Genomic DNA, 22,319 nt, shown 5'->3' on the forward strand with positions numbered 1-22,319 from the left:
AATTTCTCACTAGGCCATTGGCAATTTCCTGGTTTTAATTATTGTGGCTTTTCTCCTGTTTATTGCAATATGGTTGCGGATATTCTGGTATAATTTGCCATGACTCTTGATTTGGAAATTTGGTTAGAAACTCGCTAAATATCAGTTTTTTCACCTCGATTTCTGAGTTGAATGATCTTTAAATTCCTCATTTTCTTCTTAAAAAAGTTGTATTTCAGATATTTGTCGCATTTAACATGTTAAATAAAAATATTTATTTTCATGAATTATATAAAAATACAATTCTACTCATAAAAATAATTATAAAGTACAATTCACTATTTTTGCAAATAAAAGCATCGACCGCACGTACGTTAATCAATACAAGATTATTTTAACTTAATGGCAAATTTCAAATACTTTAAATATATAACTTTATTAAATATTACACACAAATATTTTGTGGGCTATAATATCACACTTGAAAAATATTGGTAGCTATAATAATCATGCGTTTGTTGACAGGTGGAAGACTAGAAGTAGGTAGTCCATTTTTTCAAGAAAAGAACTCGAAGTAGCCAACTTTATTATGTGTAATTTAAGGCACTCAGAATTTTAAGAAAGCACAGATATTTGTAAAGGTGATTCATCAATAACAATCAACCAAAGGGAAAGAGATTTTAACAACCATAAAAAAACATTTATGTATGGGCACCTTTTTACACCAAAATACAATAACACTAAATACACTAAATACGAGGATCAATTCACCTTAAATTTTTTGAATTTATTTAAATGTCTGGAGTTTAAGTATTAAATATTTATTAGAAAAAAGAATTACTATCCCCCGTGCAAATGTCAAATTGACAGATGTAAACTAAAAAGAGAAAAAGTGCAACCAAGAATTACCTCCAACGTTGTACGTGGTTCCTTCATTCCTCCCAAAGTTCAAACCTAAGCGTGTGTTAAGCATAATTGTGTCCTTTTTTTTTTTTAACCTCCTCTCTACTACTGCCACTCACAACCCCACTAACCTGTCACCAAATCAACTCATGCAAGATATCTTTCATTGCTCCTTAACTCTTCCAAATGATACCATCACTGTCTCATCTTCTTCTCATAACCCTCTTTCTCCATGGCTCTTGCTGGCTCTGTGGTTGAGCTTCAAGCCTCTTCAGTAAAGAAGAAAACTGCAGTTTCCAGAAGTTGGATTCTGCTGGACCACTATGGCAAAGGCACTGTTCTTGATGCGGATAAGTATGCTATCATGCGCCTGGTTCAAATTCACGCCAGAGATCTTCGGATTCTCGACCCTCTCTTATCGTATCCTTCCACCATTTTGGGCAGAGAGAAAGTCATTGTTCTCAATTTAGAGGCAAATTAAACACTTTCTTTCCTTCACTTGTTTTGTTCTGCTTTCTGATTTTGTTTTAACATCTTATTGATTTCTTCCTTTTGCAGCACATTAAAGCTATCATCACTGCAGATGAGGTATGTTTGATGTTGATAGAGTGCTGGAAAAATCAAAATTCGTGAGGAAACCATCTATATTGATTTCTTAAAAAATCCGTGATGTAGTGAAAATGATATCGGTTTTCAGTTTTGCCAGGTTTTGTTGTTTGTGATTGGTGATGCAGGTGTTGCTAAGAGACCCAACGGATGATGACGTTGTTCCAATTGTTGAGGAACTTCGACGACGGTTACCCAAAGTAAGTGCTGCTGAGCAAGGCCAAGGAGAAGAAGAGGCGTGTGCTCAAGATGGTGAAGGTGGAGAAGAAAATGGTGCGCTGTGAAAATATTTTAGTTTAAATTATTACTATAATCAAACAGTGTTAGTGTTGTTCTGTTTCTGAGTTCTTTAGTTTTTGCTTCTGTTGCAATAATGGAAAATTGGCTTTTATGGCTGGTAGAATTTCCATTTGAGATACGAGCTTTGGAAGTTTTATTTGAGGCAATTTGTAGTTTCCTTGATGCACGAACGAGAGAGCTAGAGACTTCTGCTTATCCAGCTTTGGACGAACTGACCTCTAAGGTAAAGCCTTTGCATAAGAATTGTGTGTTTTTCTGTTTTTCATAGATTTTTCACCTTGTTACATGGCTACCTAGGTTTTAAACTGCGGTCATGGTCTCGATTTTGTTGCGCTTATTGATATTATTGAAAAGCCTTGACGTTGTGCTCAAAATCACAGTTATGGACCTTTTTTAAAACCTTGGCTATGAGTACTTTTAAACATGCATTTACACTCTTTTCCATCTTTTTTCTACCCATTTCTCTTCCTATCTCTCTTTTTCTATCCAAATCTACCTCAAAATGAGATGTATATTTATATTTTTCTTCTATGATGAAGCAAAATGCATGCATGAAATGCCAGGCTGGGAGCTATGATTTTTCTGTACATTTAAATGATTATTGTATAATCCCCTGCTCTGTCCAATTAAGCATGATAAATTGATAAATCTTTTCAAGCTTAAATATATCTTGACACCATTGTATTGCCAACAAAATATGTCAATTTAAAAGTTAAGCAAAGAAACAATTTTGTTCATAATTTGTGATATCATTTTTTTTTTAATTATTCTCCCCCTTTTAAGCTAGCAAAGCGATTCTGGAGTTAGATAAACATCTTCCAGAAAGACAGCGTAGAATCCTTATGGACTAAAACTAATACTGTTATATAAAATCTGGTGTTTGCCAGTTAATGTTTGATTTCCCATTATCTGTTCTCACAAAGTTATGACACTTTCTCCTTCTTTTCCCCTTCCACACCATTCTGGTTGAATGGCACTTGTGTCCAGATCAGTAGTCGTAATTTGGATAGAGTGCGGAAATTGAAATGTGCAATGACCAGGTTGACAATTCGAGTTCAAAAGGTATGTCGAAATAGCACATAATTTTTTTTGTTTACTTTCCCTCTCACAAGTGAATTCCCCTTTTTCCTTTTGTTGTTTACGGGCTCTTTATTACTTCTTCCCTCCCAAAATAAGTTTAGTTTTAAGTTGTTTTATACAGAAAAAGAAAAACTAATAAATAAATAAAAATAATAATTTTACAAAACTAATCTTATTATTAATATTACATTAAAAACTTATTAGAATATTAGTGGAAAAAAACAATTAATATTAATTGGAAAACTAAATATGACACTTTTTTTTAATATACAAATGTTAGTTTTTAATATGACGCTTATTTTTTGACAACTTTTTTTTTAAATGCAACACTTATTTTGCTCCAAAAGAAGAATGTGGTATTGCTGTCTTCATTACTTAAGTAGTAGTTAACTTACCTGTCACTGATTATCCCTTTCCTAATAATATTAGAATCCATATTTTTCTGTTTCCATTTACTTGGCTAGCTTTCTTGTAGATTAGGGATGAACTAGAAAACCTACTTGATGACGACGACGACATGGCTGATCTTTACTTATCAAGAAAATTGGCTGCTTCATCCTCTCCAACTAGTAGCTCTGATGCTCCATACTGGCTTTATGGGTCTCCAAATACAGGTTCAAAACGACACAAATCAAGCAGAGCAAGTGGAACAACAGTTCAAAGGGAGAATGATGTTGAGGAGCTCGAAATGTTACTTGAGGTTACAAAACTTTTCATCTTTAATTTTGCCAGATACTACCGGATTATTTAAATGAATTGCATTAAACTGAACAATGTTGTGCTTTGCCTTTGCAGGCCTATTTCATGCAAATTGACGGCACATTAAATAAATTGGCCACAGTATGAACTGCATTTTCTTTTAATCTTTCCTACTGTATTTCTGTTTTGTACTAAGTGATAAACTTTGCTATTTTGATACTTTCCCTTATTTCAGTTGCGAGAATATATCGATGACACAGAAGATTACATCAACATACAGGTAAATTTTAGGAACAACTACTTTGTAGATTTTAAGCTCTTACTATCAGAAAAAGAGGGGGTAAAAGTTTAGAATTTTTGAACAGAATTTGAACACACCACTTATAGCATAACAACTGTTTGTAACATGTCGCACATGCATGCAGCTTGACAATCACCGAAATCAACTGATTCAGGTATAAGCTTTTCAAGGTGGTTATTTTCTCCTTATGAGGTTATGTATCAGTATCAATATCAATATGTCTATTGACACAAACATTTTTTGAAACATTTGTTACCAAAGCCATGAATGATGTCTTTAAGTACTAGTGTTATTGTCTCTCATTCTTTGGTACAGCTAGAGCTCTTCATTAGTGCCGGGACTGTCTGTATGTCCTTATATTCATTGGTGGCTGCAATATTTGGTATGAACATACCATATACATGGAAAGCACCAGGCCATGAACATGTGTTTAAATGGGTATGTACATATCACTTGCAACAATATGAGAAAGGAATGGTTTGAGTGAGTGAGTGATAGAGATTAGAGAGAGTATATAGCTCCAATTTCCTGATTATTTTCAATTCATTTTTTTATTTTATAATTTTAGGTGGTGATCTTTGGCGGAATGGTTTGTGCATCCTTGTTTTTATCCATAGTATCGTATGCCCGACGCAAAGGCCTTGTTGGGTCTTGAAAAATGAAAAGAATAAAGCATGCATGTCGGGAGACATCAGGTTAAGTCAAAAGTAGGCAATTTCGACACATTGCCTCAAAACAATACTATAGTAATTTGCTTTTATCTTTTTTCTATATGGAGGGTCAAATATAGTACCAGAACTTTATAACATTCACTTATTCTATTCAATCATGAGCTAGACTTTCTTTATAATATTCTTTTATCTTGTAACTAACTAATTAACTCGCAATTTAGATAAAATGACTATTAGTGGGCAAGATGAATGCATTGAGTATTATTTTAATAATAATTATTTGTAAAACCCATTGTTAGTTTTATTTTTTATTTTTTAGTTCATATTCCCTCTAGAGTGAACAATCCACTATAGAAAATGAATGAGTAATCTCAATCATTGATGATAAAATTAACTGTTAACATGTATGCATATACAATAAATTATGGGCGTACTGAAATATTAATCATTAATTTTTTCCATCAAAAATTAGGATCACTTACTTTATCTTGTATATTTTAGAATAGCCAATTCCTTCTGTAAAAAAAGAATAGCCAATTCCTTTCAGTACAAGTGATCGACAAGAATTATTTGATTCTGAAGAGAAATTTAGCCGATTACACCTGCATTTTATCTGCCATTATCCTCTCTATACACTTTTTTAATGTAAGGTATTTCATCAAATCGATTATGCGCGTGCGGCTGTAAATTCGGGCCAGAATCATACTATTATCATCATCTTTTCACGACAATTTCTGAATTTCGGGCCGTTTTCCACCCCTTTTGATCCAATAATTATACATTGGCTTATTTTGTCTAATATTAAATGATACTATTAAAAAGTACTAGTAGAAGAAAAGAATGGAGACAGATGTAATTATTCATAGCATTTCTCCCAGGTCATTATTTATGTTAATAGTATACAAATCCACCGTGTTTCAAACTCCCAAAACTTTCTCTTAAACTCTGACGTGGATTATTCTTGAGATGTATTTTTTTTTTTTGCACGAAGCTCGAGTCTCAATTACTCAATTGCGCATGGTCTCAACTCAACTCAACTTATGGGCAATGTCCTCATAAGTCTGAACTCGGCACACTGATGCAGTAATGAGAAAATAGAGTGGACTTGTGAGGGACCCTTTTGCAAATAAGATAAACACGAAAATAGCATGTTCCTTTGGCAACTCCCATTTTTCGACAAAACCAATTGAATTTGCTTTTTGACTTTGGAGTAATTTGGTGTGAACTCTCCAACTGAGCCACCTAAACTTTTTTCTTTCTTTCTGGATTAGGAAGATGAGGATAAATGTACTCCTAACTAACCTTCAATGCGAAGCATATGACATTCAGACTCGTATTTAACATTTCTACGTGAATTTTTTATTACTTTTTATTATTTATTAAACTCCACTTCTGATTATTTAGTGGAATTTTAAGGTCTCCCTATTAATAAAAGTAACTCTAAATCTTTTAGTAAATTGAATATAATAATTAAAATATATTAATGACATTGCTAGATCTAACAAAATTTAAAGGATACACAGTGAAGTAATTTTAGTGCACCATAGTTTTGATTCTATAAAGAGTTTAATTTTGATATATAAACTGTAAAAATATTCACTCTTTTTATTTGGAGGAATCAAATGAGTTTATAATTACTCACCTAACTTCTTAATCAATTGAACTTATAAACTCTCTTGGTAAAATATTTATACTCAAAATTAACTAAAATTTACTTTAAATATTATTTTAAAAATAATTATTATAAAAATTACCAATCTTACAATATCAATTAGATATTATTTTTTTCTTTTAGAACACAAGTATTATTTGTCAGAGATAATTATGTTCAAATCACATAGAATCACTACAACATACTATAGTACATGTCGTTATACCTACACTTCAAAAAATTAGTTGTACTTAAATCATACCCATTGGAATAATAACTTTAATATCTGCACCCTTTCATGTTGGGTTACCTGGATGCCCATGCTGATGCTCATTCCCACACTTTAGTTAATTATAAAACCTTGATAAATAAAATATTGATTTAAAATACTATAATAATGAAATAAAAATCCTATTAAAAATATTTTTAAAACATAATCATAAAACATCAGAAAAAATTAAATTTTATTCAATAATCTTTTACAAAACATAACAATGAGAATCATAAAACATCAATAGAAAAATTTGGATAAATAAAGAGGAATGTGATTTATCTCTGTAAAAAATCTAATCTTTTCTGAAGAAATAAATAAATTAAGGAGCATGATTTATATCTTAGCAAATAACAAACATGATTTATTTTTATGTTTGTGGATTAAGGAACGTGATATTAGTTATTGTTATTATTATCATTATTAAATTTTTGTGGGTAATTATCTATATCTAAACTCATTCCCATTAAGTGGGCAATTATGTTATCCATCATGTATAATTTTTACAAATATTCATTGGATATATTATTTATTATCATTCCGAATAACAGTTTTTTTTCATGTTAATTGATTCACACTTAGTAATAATTATACTATTACATTCTAATTAAATCCGTTAATAAGACCTAGCAAAACATTCTGGACCTAGTAAAGGACTCCTAAACAAGGTTCAACGGATCCAATTCAACACCTTCAAACTAAGCACAGCACACCCCACTCCATTGTATTTTAGATGTTAAATAAATAAATAAATAGAGATAAGACATTGAGAAATTGGTAGGTAGCCTTTCAAAAGTTTATGTATATGTTAATTGGTAAGGACCTTCACATTCCTCCCCAAGGCACTTGCCCTATCAACATAGCCTATCCATCCGCTATCATGGACCCTCCCGCATGACACGCTGCCCAACGGCGCGCAATGTAATCCCTGCGCACGTTATCACAACCCCTTAACTCCTCTAGCTGTCCTTTATTTCTATTTTTATTTTTTTTCTAGCTGTCGTTGGTTGTAGTGTGGAACATATGTCCTTAAAATATTTCCTTTGAATTGTCCGTAACTTTTTTTTCCTACTCAAAAGCAAATAATAAAATAAAATTCACCCCAGAAACAAAAAGAAAATTCAAGGTAAAAGAAAGATAAAAAAAAAAAAGACATAAGAAAGAGAGGAGAAACACACACAACACAAACACAAACTAAACACAAACAGAAACACACAACACTCGGTTTCGGTTCATGCTCGAAGAGGTCCTCTCGATTCAGATCATCCACAACACATCACAACAGAAACTTCCTCTGGCAAATCTACCATAACCCACGTCAAATCCTCACGAATCTCACCGACCCATTCCCTATTATCATCCATCTCCACCGATCGCTACCATTACCAACAGCAGCTTCATCCATTCTCCACGCACGCTTCTTCCTTTTCTTTCTCACACCGCGCGTTCGTGTTCTTAATGCAGACCCTGATTGCAACGAAATGGACGTAAATTTGGGAGGTGCAGGCGCGGTGACAGCATAGCATAGCATGCAGCAGCAGCAGCAGGGAGTGAGCGTGCGAGGAGGGAAGGAGGAGCAGCAGCATGTCAAATCAGGTGGTGAAAGTGCGAAGGGACACGATTGCAGCATGCATGACTTGCCCACTCTGCGGCAAGCTCTTCAGAGAAGCCACAACCATATCCGAATGTCTCCACACGTGTGAGCCCCTCCTCCTCCTCCTCCTCTCTCTCTTTTCCCGTGTGAAATTTCCCAAATTTTTCTCCTTTGGCTTCTTCCTTCACTATTTGGGGAAGCATCTGGACTTTGCGTAACCGGAGAGAGATATGGGTATTTCGTAATTTGACGTGTTTAATAAAAGTTTTGTTTTTTATTTTTCTTTTTGGTTCTTCTCTCTCTAACTAATCCCGTCGAGGAGGACGTGGATGCTGGTCAGAAACATTGTGGTTTTGATTGGCCGCGTATTCAGCGGGTTCTGTTGTTGTGGACTTGTGGAATGTGTTTTAACTTTTGACTACACCCACCACTGTTCATTTAGTGTAACAGCTTCAATCCTCGTCTTACTGCATGCTCATTGCACAACACAATTTGTCGTGCATATTAGTATCATTACTGTGCCGCTTCTTGCATTTGTGGAATAATAATAGTTCTCTTGGTGTTTGTTATTTGTCATTTAAAGTCAATTTCTGGTCTAATTTGATATCTTTGCATGCACTTTTTCTTTTTAGTACAAGGCATGTTGTGTGCCAACTAAACTAATAGATTTTCTTTTGAATTTTTTTTTCTGGACTATACTCAGTTTGCAGGAAGTGCATTTATGATAAAATTACGGATGAGGAGATAGAATGTTGTCCAATATGCAACATTGATTTGGGTTGTGTTCCACTCGAGAAACTGAGGTCAGTTCCTCCCTGCCTTTAATCGATGTCCTAGTTACCCTTATATATAATTATACTCTTGTACTTGTTTCTTTTAAAAAGAAAAATAAATAAAACGGCTCTCTGTTATACTACTGTAAGTTGTTGAATATGCATGAAAGGTGTTTGCTTTAACTTGGTATGCTGTGCAATAAGAGTCTATCTTTTTGCAACCCACACCTTAATTATTGTTACAACTTACAAGGTTGCTAAAATGGAGATATAGCTTTACAAGATGGAAGCTTTTATTTTTTGAAAATGAATAATGTTGTTGATCAGTTGAGACATGTGCTATAAGGATGTTGAGTACTGTTGATCTTTCAAAATCTGTTGAAACACCGTCGTGGCTGAGGAAAAAATAAACAAATAGCTGTCATAGACCATACTGTTACCTGATCTTCTTCTTAGGTGGCATTATGCTCTTGTAACAGTCTGCATGAATGAGGAATGTTCATGCTTTGATGTTGCTATCGATACAATGTTATATTAATTTGTTACTTTGTGAAAACTAACATAAGAAGGATCCACTCCTATCATGAGAAAGTTGTCAGGTTAATACATTCATGTGAACTATAGTAGACAGGGAAATAATAAAATGTTCCCAGTTTGACATCTTTCAATAATTTAGTTGATGATTTATATATAGTAATGCTGGTAATTTATTTTAAATAGTTTTCCTTATATGTCTAATAGTATACGGCATTATAAATGTTAAGTGTTTAATTCAATTGAAGTAAAAAATTGAAGTAACGGTAAATTGCATGTTTTTATATCTTTTACTGTCAGCTGGTGGCATTTAATAAATTTTCATCTGAAGTTCTAGTTGGAAACAAAGTTAGGAGGAATTGGGTAAAAATGATCGTCATACAATTAATTGATGAAATGACTGAGATAATTGACACCAATAAGGTGGGGAGTTAGTATCTGTTTTACTTGAGAATATTTAAATTTAAATTTTTCTAATTTCCTTTATCTTCCAAAAAGAAATCGTATGATTCTATTCCAAGTGATGATTCTATTATTGTTCATAAAAGGACAGCAAAATATTGTGGCACTTTAAAAATAGATAGTGTTGACCTTGAATCAAAGAATAGGGGTTATAATCATTGCATTGCTGAGTTTTCCAGATAGGAAAAAAGAAAGAGAGTAATCTAAATTATCTGAAAAGAAGTAGATCAGGAAGACTGATAAAAGAGGGTATTTTGTTTTTTGGAAAGAATTAAGCACACTACCATTCCATATATGGCTTTGGTAATGAAGCACATATAAAACTTTTTTCAAAAAAATACAATCAAACAAAACTGCATCATGATGATATTGATATTCTCTTTTGAATTGCTGCATGCAAAGTTACTGACTTTGGTTTCTGATTACCAGGCCAGACCACAGTTTGCAAGATGTAAGGGCCAAAGTTTTCCCCTTAAAGGGAAGAAAGGTGAAGGCACCTGAAGTTGTCACCTCAGTACCATTACCAGCTAGGAGAAAGGAGAGATCTCTTTCATCTTTGGTGGTCAGCACACCAAGGGTATCTACACAGGCAACCATGACAGGAAGAAGAACAAAGCCTACAAGAAAGGCTAGTGGTTTGCGGTCCACTAGTTTTTCCATTGAAAAGCCCATTAAAAAAGAGGAATATTTACTAGAAGATCGTCCTGATAGTTCAAGCTCACCTGACACTTCACATAAGTTTGCTCATAATTCTGGACAGGTAATAGCAGAGACAATCTGACCTGTCTCTTTGAGTTTGTTGTATATTGTTCTAACTTTTATTTTTAATATTCTTGATCCTGATTCATTAACTTCATTTGATTTCCTGGATTATAGTAGCATTAGTTTACTAATATTATTATGCTTACGCTTTTTTTTTCCTTGTGCAGAGCATGTCCCCTTGCGAGGGTAGTCAGTCCATCCCAAATAAAGGATCAGAGAATGGTGCCGAACCATGGGATGCAAAATTGGATCTTTGGAAACCCTTGAATTGTTTAGTAGAAGTCGCAAGTAGGAGTAAATCTTTCAAGTCTAATATTCTTGGGTCTGATGCTAAATTAGAAACCAATCAAGTAAATGAGAGCGATTCTCAAGTTCTGAAAATAAAAAATAAGGAAAATAAACGTAAGGCAAAAATTGAGGATGAAAAGAGTAGCCCTTATCCTGTCTCTTCAGATACAGCAAAACCAAATAAATTGCGCAGAATACGCAAGAAAAAAGAGCCTGCTTCTGGAGAATCTGGCATATCACCCCAAGCTGTGCTGGATTCTGCCAGCAATAATAGACTCTCAAGGACTGGTCCAATTTGGTTCTCCTTAGTGGCTTCTGAAAACCAGTGAGATATCAAATCTTTGAAACTAAATAACTTATAATGTGAAATCCTTTGCATATTAAATATGTTCTACACATCCTTTTTTGGATATCTTTCTAAGCACTAATATTAAACTAATGTTTCAGGGAAGGAGATGATCCCTTGCCCCAAATTCCTGCAAGTTATTTGAGAATAAAGTAAGTTCCTATGGGCTCCCTATGCCTTTATTGACACTGTTTAGTACTTTAGTTTTGATTTATTGCATTGCATGCTTTTAACAGAGGAATGTCATTCTTGGAGCAATGTATAACTCATGTTACTGGCTACTATATATGTGAATCTCTATACAAATATTCATGAATATTTTTGTTGGTTTAGCTTATCTCCCTATAGTGAGTTTCAACTTTCAGGCAACATATTGAATGACAGAAAAAAGAAGTAAATCATTTTGACCTTCCATTAAATTATGCTTCAGCATTATGAAATTGTTATGAAGGAAAATATTTTTTTTGACATCTTATTAACTTGTATAATAATCAGCAAATGCTTAAAAATGTAAAGAAGTACTTTTAAAAAAAAAAAAAAAAGTTACATCTAACAAACTCTAGATTACATCTAGCAAATATTTTTCAGCTTTTCATAGCCAGGGAATTGGAAGAACATCTATTTGTGTGTAGATTATCCATCTATATTTCAGGTTTCATATAAACTCTGCCCTTTAATAAAGAAGATATTACTCCTCTATTCCACTTTTAGTCATTACTCATTACATTTACCCAAAATTACGTAATGAAGAAATTTTCAATTTTTTACATTATATCTCAACTGTGTTGGTCATGGACATGAGAGCATTAGTGTAAATCAAACTTCAGGCTTTGAATAAGGATATCTGTGCATGAGATATATTGATTGTGTAATGCATCTTCACCATGTCTATGGGCTTTGTGTGTCTAGTTTAAATGGTTTCAGCCAGCTATTACATGACAGAAACATGTTAGAGAAACTATTGCCCCTCTATCCATCTATCTATGCTGTTAGAGCTTCTTAAGATGTAGAAATCTAACTGAACTAGAAAATGATACAATGTATTTTCTGTTTGCCACAGGGATGGTAGTGTACCCGTCTCTTTCATCCAAAAATACCTAATGAAGAAACTGGATTTGACAAGTGAAACAGAGGTAACTCTTTCCGTTAGTAATACATCCAAAAAACATCGACTGGACCTGAAAGATTTTATTGTCTTGTTCTTCTTTTCTTTGAAGCATATTTTTTGTTAAAACTCTTTTGTATCTGTGCGGGCCAAGCTATTGTTGTCTGCTATACCAAAGCATCAACAATTTCATTGTCCTGAAGCTCTTGTCATACTTGCATGGTTCGATGATATAATAAGCAATTCTCTTTTGTTGCAACTTTAACTGCACTGTACTAACTTGTACTCTATAAGCAAATCTTAATTAATTTTACCTTATTTAATGAAACTATCTCTAAAATACCCTTACTTTAATTGAGATTTTTCCAGTGACTTTTTTTTTATTCTTGATATTAAGTTCTAGTGAAGGACACTTTCGGGAAAAAAGTTTATCTTTTTAAGAGAAATTAGACTAATACACTAATAATATAAAATAGTTTTACACAGTCATCCACCAATAAACCATTTTTTTAAGAGAAATTAGATCTATTGACTCATTTTTTAAATAGGGTTAGTAAAACTAAATGACGATAACTGATTTTCTTAATTAGTATGAATTTTTTTTTTTTTGTATTTGAGACAAGATAGAGTATTTTGTACCAATAACCTTGCAAGTTGAATTACATTACTCTTTTCATGATTTTTTGTGTGTGCAGATTTTGCCCGTTTATATATTTCCTCATCTTGAGTTAATTGATTTTGCAGGTTGAGATTAAATGTGTGGGACAACCAGTGCTCCCTACATTGCAGTTATATAATTTGGTTGAGTTGTGGCTGGATACGGCGCCCACGTCACAGAGAATTCCAGCAACTATTGGGTCCTCAGCAAAGGATTTTGTCATGGTCTTGGCTTATGCTCGGAGGGTTCCAGACCCTTGATCATGTTTCCCCATTCATACTTTAATGCACCTTGAAAATCTTCTTCATAGCATAGTCACTTACCATCACCACTGTGGAGGATAGGATAAGATAGGTCAAATAAATTATAAAGAAATTCTCTCCATAAAAACATACCCTTCTGTTCATTAATCTAGGCATCCTGATTTTTCATGACCAACATTTTTTTTTGGTTTAAGTTCGCATATTCCTATAATTTGGAGTGCACATGTGACTTAGGTATAAGAAGCTATGGGCTACCATGCCTGGTTAGAAGTTTGTTGAGAATTTGACATTTGAATCTAGAGGATTCTTTGTTATTTTACCCTTTATTCTATCTGTTTGTTTTCCAATAGCCAACAAATGCAAACTAGATCTGTTTGTTTCTACATTCCACCGGAGCATAATAAAGATTTTATAATAAATAAGTTTTTAAAAAGAGATTAATTTGTTTGTACTGTGTTAACATTTTTACATTGTTAATCTCAAGAAAAATAAGTAAACTAATTATATATGAAACAATATGTTTGGATGACAATATAAAAAATATATATACTATTAGTACATTCAAATTAAATTTATTAAAGAAAAGCAAAAGTTTCAAAAGAAAATACTACTTTTACTTGAGGTTGTTGTAGTTTATGAAAATATTTTCTGACAAAAAAAATACTAAAAAGTATATATTTTTCCCTTCAAACCTATCCATTCATGTATTATAAATATGATTAATATTTTGAGTATATATTTAACGAGTCATGTGACTCTATATTAATTAAGTATTTTATTTTATATTTTTTTTAAAAAAATATTTTTACTTTAAACGGATACTCCTTTGTTCCAGATGCCGGGACTATTTAAACCAATCAATTAAGAAAGGAGATCATCCGGTTAGAAATTATAAGGAGATTAATTAACATATGTAAATATTATTTCATTTAATTAACTTATTTCCTTTATGGGAAAATAAGAAAAATAGGGAACCTTCAACTATTGCAAAATTACAACTGTTGTTAAACATGAAAAATAATTCGTGAATTAAATTTAAATTTTAAATTTTAATAGGTCTTATTAAATCAATAAAAAAACATTTCTTAACTAAAAAATTTTATTTGATTTGTTTCAAAATCAAAATGTATTTTTATTTTGTTTTATTCCAATCTAATAAAATATATTATTAATTATTGCTATTGATAGTAAAAGCATTGTTGCACTATTTTTTATTTTTCAAAATATGTAATTTTGTTATTATTTAATCATGCTTATTTCATTTCCATATAATTTTTATTTTTTAAAATATGTAATTGCATTATTATGTATTAATAATTTTTTATTCCTCTCAAATTAAACACTTTAAAAGTTCATTCTATTTCTCACATATTTTCATCCATTTTATTTTCATTCAAATTAAACACTTCAAAAGTTTACTTTCTTTAAATAGCATAAAGTAGGTTTAAGCACTATCAAGCATGAGGACCATGATCTCGTTCACAATAGTTTTGACTTCAGGAGATATTTACTTCAAGGTATAATACTTACATTTTCAAAAATATTATGTCTAAAAAATATAAAAATGTTTGGTTGACACTTAGTAATTTCAGGAAAAATATATAATCATTGAATATATATTAAAGAATATATTATTATAATTTCTCATAAACTAATAATCATTAGAAAACATAGTGGCAATGATTATCAAACTTTCATGGTCTAGCGAGTAGCCATAGTATTAAAAAAAATCATGGTTATGATTCATTTCTCACAACATGGAGTGACCAGATTCATTTTTCTATCTAAATCCAAGAATCAAGATATCTGAGATATCAAGATTCCACTCACACTCACATGCTTCCCAGAGGAGAATAACACATGCGAGTCATAATCAACAAATCACATCTCCGAACAAAAGTAGCCGGACCACCACAAAAGGCACACGCTTTCCCTCCAAAGCAAACTCAAAATAATGCCATTAGGAACCCATGTTCTTAATTGGCCACATCTTGGAGCAACCAGCCAAGAATTATAGTAGTAAACCTTTTTAGTCGTTGAAAGATGCATCTATTATTAATTGGGTTTCTTATAAATTAACTTTTACTAGTTTAATAATACCACAAGCAATTTGAATTGCTTTAATTTTAATTTCTTTCTTTTTTTAAATATTTTATTTGGATAAATCAATTCAAATTTCTTTCATTTTAAATTTTTTGTTTAGATAGAACAATTCAATTTTCTTTGTATGTAAAATTTTAATTTTATATTTTAAATAGATGAAATTTTAATATTAAACTTTATAGAAAATAAACACAATCTAACTTTGAAATATTAATTAAAAAATATTTTCAAATTTTAATAATTTATAAATACAAAATATTGATAATTTTAATTATGGTTGTTTTGTCCGGCCACAATCAATGATGTTTTTAAACCGGCATCAACCAAGATTATTTTTCGGTCGACATCAAATAGGGTTTTTTTTGTCAAAGTATGTCAGGAATATTTGTCAGCTGATGTCAACCGGGGCTATTTTTTGACTAACGTTGGTTGAGTTTATTTTTCAGCTGATGTTGACTAGATTTTTTTACCAACGTCGGCTAAGGTTTGTTTGACCGACACCGACTAGGGTCTTTTCGAATAACATTGACCAAGACTATTTTTAGCCAACGTCAGCCTAAAAAATCCTAGCTAGGGTCATTAGCTATATTTTTTTACCAACGTCGACTAGGGTTTGTTTGGCCGACATCGACTAGGGTCTTTCCGAATGACATTAACCAAGGTTATTTTTAGCCAACGTCGGCCTAAAAAATCCTAGCAGGCGTTGACAAAATTTTTTACCCAATATCGATTAAAAAATAGCTTGGTCGATGTCAACCAATAGAACCTATCCGATATCGGCCGAAAAACATTATTGGTCAACGTTGGCCGAAAAATCCCTAATCGAAGTTGGCTAAAAAATAACTCTGATCGATGTCGACCAAAAAAACTCTAGTGGATGTCGACGGTAAGAACCTAGTCGATGTTGACTAAAAATAGTAATGCCTGATGTCGATCAAAAATACCTCGCTGGTGTTAACAAAAAAAACCTTAGTCAATATCAACAAAAAATCCTAACTAATGTGGTTAAGAAATAGCTCTAGCTGATGTCAGCCAGAAAACCCTAGTTGATGTTAGCAAAAAAATCCTAACCGACGTCGGCTAAGAAAATCTAGTTGACATTACCAAAAACACCCTAACTAACATCGACTAAAAAATAACTTTGGGCTGATGTTAGCTGGAAAAACCTAGCTGACGTTGACCGAAAAACCTTAACAGGTGTCTACTCAAAAGTTAGTCATGACCGATGTTAGTAGAAAAAATCTAGCCAATGTCGACAAAAAAAATTGTTGGTCAACATCAACTGAAAAAACTTGGATGACAACGGCCAAAAAAATCATTGGCCGACGTTAGCAAAAATTTCTCATGACTGATGTTAGTGATAAAATAACCCTAACCAACATCATCTAAAAAAAATTAATTGATATCGGTAAAAAATAGTTTTGGTTGACATCATACGAAAAAATTCTGACAAAAAAAACTTCGACCACGCCAATAAAAAACAACTTATATCGATATCGACCGTAAAAACTTTAGTCACTCATAGTTGAGTGTTGAGTGAGAAAGAGTCACGAGCAAAAACATGAGTTAAAGTGAGCATTTTCAAAAAAAAATTTCAAAATTTATTTTTTTAGAGAATTTGAAATCTCACTGTTTTAGTAAATCAAAATGATTCATAAAAATATCACAAATTAAATCTCCTTACAAATACTTTATTCAAACAAGCTATTTTATCATAAATCATTTTAAATATTTTAAAAAATAAATTTTCCTATTGAATTGTTTCATCCAAACACACTATAAAACTTTATCCATTTCATTTCCGACATTGTATCATCTATTATTAAAGGTGAGAAATCGATTTTGCCAAACCAAGAAAACATCCGCTAGAGTGCTACCCATTTAACGTATTTGCAGAACGAGCAGACAAAAAGACACGAAATCTTTCTCCCAAACTCAGCCCAACACGAACTGCATCTTCTATTAGGCAATGCCATTAATGGTCTAGCAACACTTCCTACTATTTTACTCAAAAAAGAAAGAAAAAAAATCCTAATCTCATATTCAAAATTAACCAACTATCAATATTCAAAAGTATGATGATATACCTAGTTTCATGTCATCTAGATGTTAGACAGGGTAAACGCAAAAAATTTAAACTCTGTGAGGCTGAATTGACAAAATTAAATTCGGATGTAAACTGAAAATATACATCTTAATAAAGAACGGGAGATTAATTACAAACTGAAATGCATGTAGCCTTTAATAATGGAAACTAAAAAGCTACTTACATTTTTCACTTTATGAAAAAAAATAAATCAAGTCTTACCGAAAACGAATGACCTATTACAAAGCAAGAGCATATCAAAATCAAACTAGCAAACAACAGACCTAAATTGGAACTTAAAATACACAACTGGAACCTTTAAATTAATCCGAAAATTTACATACCCAAACAAAAACCCCATCACAGCAAAACATATGGTGAAAAAAAAAGAAGAGAAAAGTTGTATACATGAAAAGACAGAATAAATAGCGAGTAAACTTTTTTTCCTACTCGTCCCATTAAGAATGCATGGGCATTTATTCCCTCACCCTGTTCCCAAATGTAAGAAAAATCATCCCATTAAGAATGCATGAACATTTATTCCCTTCCCCTGTTCCCAAATGTAAAAAAAAGATCATGATATGTTAGAGTGATATATTAGAATATTGGTTAAGAAATTAAAAAGAAAAAATATTTATACTATAAATTATAAAAAATTATAAACAATATAATTTTTTATCTTTCAATAAAAATATTGGAAAAATTTCTTAACCAATATCCTTGATCTTTTGGGCACTGATTGGCGTTGCCGATTAATATTTCATAAAATAAATGTAATGTAGTAATAATGTAACAGTATCACACAAATGGGTGACCTATTATATTAGTGTGTACCCTCCCGTTCGTTTCGTAGGGGTGCCCCCAACGAACGAAAGCAACCCTCCATCGTGTTCATCCACGTACAAATCCTCCGTGCTCCTAAACGCAGCGTGCAACACCACAACCCCAACGCCAACGATCCCCGAACCCACCACGTTCACCCACACGCCGCTGAGCACCAATCCCAAGACTGTCGCCGCCGCTAGAACCGCCGCCACCACCCTATCATCCACCACGTTGCCGAACACCACCACGGGCTCGTCGCGGAAGAAGTAGAGGAAGAACCACGCCACCAGCGCCACCAAGTACACGATGATCGAGACTGGGTGCCAGAGGAGGCTCAGGAACAAAACGAACAGCACCATCATGAAGTAGTTCACGCGGAAGTTGTCGAGGTTGCGCCTCACGCGCATCGTCGCTTCCCCGATCGAGTAAGGGCGCGTGAAGGAGTAGAGCGCGAACACCTCTTCCCATGGTCGACGCGTGGCGAAAGAGGAGCGCGTGGATGTCGCGGCGCGTGTGAGGAAGTAGTTAGTGGAGTTAGATGATGAGGGCGAGGGGAGAGAACTATAATGAGGCGCTGGAGAAGACGCTGACGACATCGCATCTAGAGAGATTCAGATTCAAATCTGAAACTTGGAAAGTTTAAGGTTAGAAAATGGACCGAATCTGATGAAACTATAGATCCAGTAATGGAAGAAGAAGAAGAAGAAGAAGAAGATTCAGGGGAAAGTTTTGTACTTTGTGCTGTGGAATCAACGGTGTCGTTTAGGTGTTGTGTTGTAAAAAAGAAAAAAAAAGAGAAAGGAAGTGTTTCTGTGTTTCGCTGTCGTTTAGTTCATAATCAACGATGCCAGCGAGTCCATGAAATCCCGTGGGGGCACTCGAGTGTTTTGGGGTCCCACTGAGCAGCAACAGGACAAGTTTACAACTAACTAGCCGGTGTTGTCTACGCATAATTGTGATTTTCTTTTTCTTGAACCATTGAGACGTTTCACTTAATCATATTTAATTTTATTTTTTATTTTTTTTAAAGATGTATTATGTAAGATTCAATATAGATTTTCTCTCACAAAGTGTGAATTAGTAGTTAAGTTACACCCATTAAGTGCATATTTGTAATTATAATTATTAAGTAAAAATTGTGAATGGATCAAGTAAGAAAATGAGCATTATTGATTGTTTGGCATTTTGGGCTTTTACTACGTGTTAGTTCACGTTGTGACAAGAAGTTCAAAACAAGAAACTACAACGCAGAATATGAAGATTGTCTATTGTTTTGTTTTGCTTTTCCGGATGTGAAGACTTTTCAAGAGGTGGTGAAGTTTGGAATTATTTCATTTCACGTATCACAGTTTAGTCTCACGAGTGACCCGTGACTTGGAAAATGATGAATAGCAAATAGGCTGCATGTATGTATGAGAAATGAATAGAACTAAGCCGGGAAAAACCGATATCTGACTCGTTGGAGAATAGTCCATTCTGAAATTTGCAGGTTCTCTTGCTGTACTCTGCAAATGTTAGGAACATAGCCACCGGAGGGAAGAGAGAAAAAATATTTGTATACTCAAACTAGAAGTGTATTAGAACGAGTAAAAGTAAAACTACAACAAGTATCATGGGTTTATATAGTCAACTAATTTCCTACATTTCTAATAGCAAAGGAATAGATGTTGATGAGCCTTTTTTTTAAAAAATCTAACTGAACCACATATACGAAAAAAAGGCAGATAACTTTGGATTCAGAACTTGAACATTACCATACTCAGACCTAAAGAAAACACGACGATACGACAATCAACAAATACATTCTTATATTATGAAAGCATTGCATTTGCATTTGCATCTTCAAATGAAAAGACAATAGCCCCAACGGAATTTAAGGACTTACACGCAAAGCTTCGTTATAAAATGTAACTTACTAATTTAATGCAAGATGTTTGAAACAACAAAGCTAAGGCCCGATTTGTCTAGGCCAGTTCGGGAACAATAGTTTTAAGTTTTCAAAATTTTTAAGATTAAAGTTAATTTTTGTTTTCATGATATATATACTCAAGTTAATTTTTTCAGTTTTTTAATTCCCTCAATTCACCCTGTAAAAAAAATCCCTCTTTAACATACTTATTTGTCGAAAAAGATTTAAGTTACATTTCCACACGACACATCTCGGAAGAAGGGTGAAAAACTCTAATTATATCACAATTACAAACCATAATTTAGTCTCATAATTGAGTCAAAACATCGAAATTAAAGATATTTCAAGATTTCATCAAAGTGTCAATTTTTTATTTATTAAAATTAGCATGCAAAAGATAAAAGCAAAAACATCCTATTTATGTTGACAGCTTTTTGCTAACCAAGTAGAGTCACACCAAATATCATTAAGAAAAAGAAAGATATTAGAAAACAATGAGGAGACTTATAAGATGGAAGAACAATTCTATCACGGAAGGATTTGCCACTAACAAAACAAGGAGTAGAATTCCACCAAAAAAAAATTATAGGTCAATCAATGAACCATGTATTTTTTTATTACTGAAAAGTCGGTTTTATCCTCAACGTTTGCAGCTGGATATAAAGTAAAATAATTTTATTTTTATAATAAAATTGTTTTAGCGAATTTAGTCACTTTTTTCATAGTAAGATTCACCAAGAAAACAAGTGTGTATTTCCCTTCTCCTACCCTACTAATTATATAGCCTTTTGTACGAATATTTTCTGTTAATTAGGAGCCCAGACATCTCCGCATGAACGCGTCCTTGGCGCTGCTTAAGACAAAATACAGATAGTATAGGATTTTCAGACCCATCTCTCAAATTAATTTAATGATCTGTTTTCACAATTTTTCTTAATGGATTTAAAAAAACGTTATCCTAATCCTAACTTATTATTTAATAAAGTAATCACACTGTCAAAAATATAATCAGGTTAATTATATGCTCCTACAAATAGCCTCCTTTAATTTTTTTTCAAAATAAAAAGAGACATTATTCACAATTAATTTTAGACATCATATTAGATAAAATACTTGTAAAATATTCATTCATATTAGACATCATTTATTAATTCAATTTTAGAGACATAAAATTGGCACCTTCAAGCAAACTATTGCCCTATAACTAACGAAAGTAAAAATGGGTGTGCTTTTAAACGGAATTGATTTGCTGTATTCGTCCCTTACATGACAATTGACACATTAATTTATGATCAATTTTGAACGACTACTCTATTTCTGCAAATAACATAATTAAAAATCACTTGGCCTTTCAATGAGAACTTTACTGCGTGAGATTGTGGATAATGCCCTCATCGTCGAAATTTCTTCTTTTTTATTTTGTTTTATTAAAAGTGATGTTGCTTTTAATTTCTTGCGCCTCAAATTCAACCTTGGATTCTCTTCTTTCATTTTGTAAAGGTTGACAAAGCTTTATATAACCGTCAAAAATAAAAAGTAAAACTTTATTTGTTTAACATGTCTAACAAGAAGGTGGAGGGCATCCTTAATTAAAAGGCTAAGAAATAACAACTAACATTATTTAAAAACGAAAAGTAAAATTCTTGGAAAAAAATGGCTGATAAAAAAATATTTCTTTCATTTTAAAATGAGTATCTTATTTTAAAAAAATTATTTCATAATAAGTGTCGTATTTAATTTTTCAATGTAATATTAATTTTTTTTTCCATTAATACCTTTAATAAATATTACTTTTTAATTTTAGAATTTAATATTAATATTATTATTATTTTATTTATTTAATAAGATTAATTTTATAAAATTATTATTTATTTATTAATTTTTCTTGATTGATATAAAATAACCTAAAAAAACACTTAGGACGGACAGACAGGGAGTAAAGTGTATTTTAATTAATGAATGAAAACAATTTTTTGATAGTCAATGGCATTGAATACGAAGATATTAATAACAGGATATACAGCCTGTTTGTTTGCCTTCTGTCCGACATCACACCACATTAATGTATAGCAGAAAATTCTTCTTTAAGGAAAAAAAATCTTGTTTAAGTTCAAAAGTGATCGTCTTATTTTTTTTTTTGAATAATTAAT

The 22,319-nt window shown here is 32.4% G+C and overlaps 3 protein-coding genes across 7 annotated transcripts; 2 read left to right on the forward strand and 1 right to left on the reverse strand.

Moving 5' to 3' along the window:
- Nucleotides 1–930: 930 nt before the first annotated feature.
- On the forward strand, nucleotides 931–4,715 carry LOC100799368 (magnesium transporter MRS2-I). Of its 5 annotated transcripts, none has more exons than XM_041012585.1 (11): nucleotides 935–1,354; nucleotides 1,441–1,470; nucleotides 1,617–1,761; nucleotides 1,842–2,011; nucleotides 2,776–2,850; nucleotides 3,344–3,568; nucleotides 3,664–3,708; nucleotides 3,803–3,847; nucleotides 3,993–4,022; nucleotides 4,184–4,306; nucleotides 4,437–4,715. In XM_041012585.1, the coding sequence occupies exons 1-11, from the start codon at nucleotides 1,115–1,117 to the stop codon at nucleotides 4,521–4,523; spliced, it is 1,215 nt and encodes a 404-aa protein (XP_040868519.1). In that variant the 5' UTR covers nucleotides 935–1,114; the 3' UTR covers nucleotides 4,524–4,715. The 5 variants fall into 5 exon arrangements, with proteins under 5 accessions (XP_040868521.1, XP_040868520.1, XP_040868519.1 ...); XM_003554231.5 differs by having other exon boundaries at nucleotides 942–1,354; nucleotides 1,890–2,011; XM_041012588.1 differs by having other exon boundaries at nucleotides 1,308–1,354; nucleotides 1,441–1,511.
- A 2,638-nt stretch (nucleotides 4,716–7,353) lies between these two features.
- Nucleotides 7,354–13,565, forward strand: LOC100793731 (E3 ubiquitin protein ligase DRIP2). Its single transcript, XM_003553433.5, has 7 exons — nucleotides 7,354–8,160; nucleotides 8,759–8,858; nucleotides 10,254–10,584; nucleotides 10,754–11,199; nucleotides 11,322–11,372; nucleotides 12,281–12,353; nucleotides 13,070–13,565. Exons 1-7 carry the CDS (start codon nucleotides 8,046–8,048, stop codon nucleotides 13,241–13,243), a joined length of 1,290 nt encoding a protein of 429 aa, XP_003553481.2. The 5' UTR covers nucleotides 7,354–8,045; the 3' UTR covers nucleotides 13,244–13,565.
- Nucleotides 13,566–18,253: 4,688 nt separating this feature from the next.
- On the reverse strand, nucleotides 18,254–18,856 carry LOC100794255 (PRA1 family protein F2). Its single transcript, XM_006604422.4, has one exon. The coding sequence runs from the start codon at nucleotides 18,854–18,856 to the stop codon at nucleotides 18,254–18,256; it is 603 nt and encodes a 200-aa protein (XP_006604485.1).
- Between the last annotated feature and the right edge of the window lie 3,463 nt (nucleotides 18,857–22,319).

Source organism: Glycine max, chromosome 19 (assembly GCF_000004515.6).
Source record: "Glycine max cultivar Williams 82 chromosome 19, Glycine_max_v4.0, whole genome shotgun sequence".
In the NCBI taxonomy this organism is placed as follows: domain Eukaryota; kingdom Viridiplantae; phylum Streptophyta; class Magnoliopsida; order Fabales; family Fabaceae; genus Glycine; species Glycine max.

Coding starts and splice junctions, on each gene's coding strand:
- LOC100793731 (XM_003553433.5), top strand. CDS start 8,046: ATGTCAAATCAGGTGGTGAAAGTGCGAAGGGACACGATTGCAGCATGC. Junction 8,859..10,253: donor GTTCCACTCGAGAAACTGAG/GTCAGTTCCTCC, acceptor TCTGATTACCAG/GCCAGACCACAGTTTGCAAG. Junction 11,373..12,280: donor GCAAGTTATTTGAGAATAAA/GTAAGTTCCTAT, acceptor TGTTTGCCACAG/GGATGGTAGTGTACCCGTCT.
- LOC100794255 (XM_006604422.4), bottom strand. CDS start 18,856: ATGTCGTCAGCGTCTTCTCCAGCGCCTCATTATAGTTCTCTCCCCTCG.
- LOC100799368 (XM_041012585.1), top strand. CDS start 1,115: ATGGCTCTTGCTGGCTCTGTGGTTGAGCTTCAAGCCTCTTCAGTAAAG. Junction 2,012..2,775: donor TGGACGAACTGACCTCTAAG/GTAAAGCCTTTG, acceptor ACTTGTGTCCAG/ATCAGTAGTCGTAATTTGGA. Junction 3,569..3,663: donor AGCTCGAAATGTTACTTGAG/GTTACAAAACTT, acceptor TTGCCTTTGCAG/GCCTATTTCATGCAAATTGA.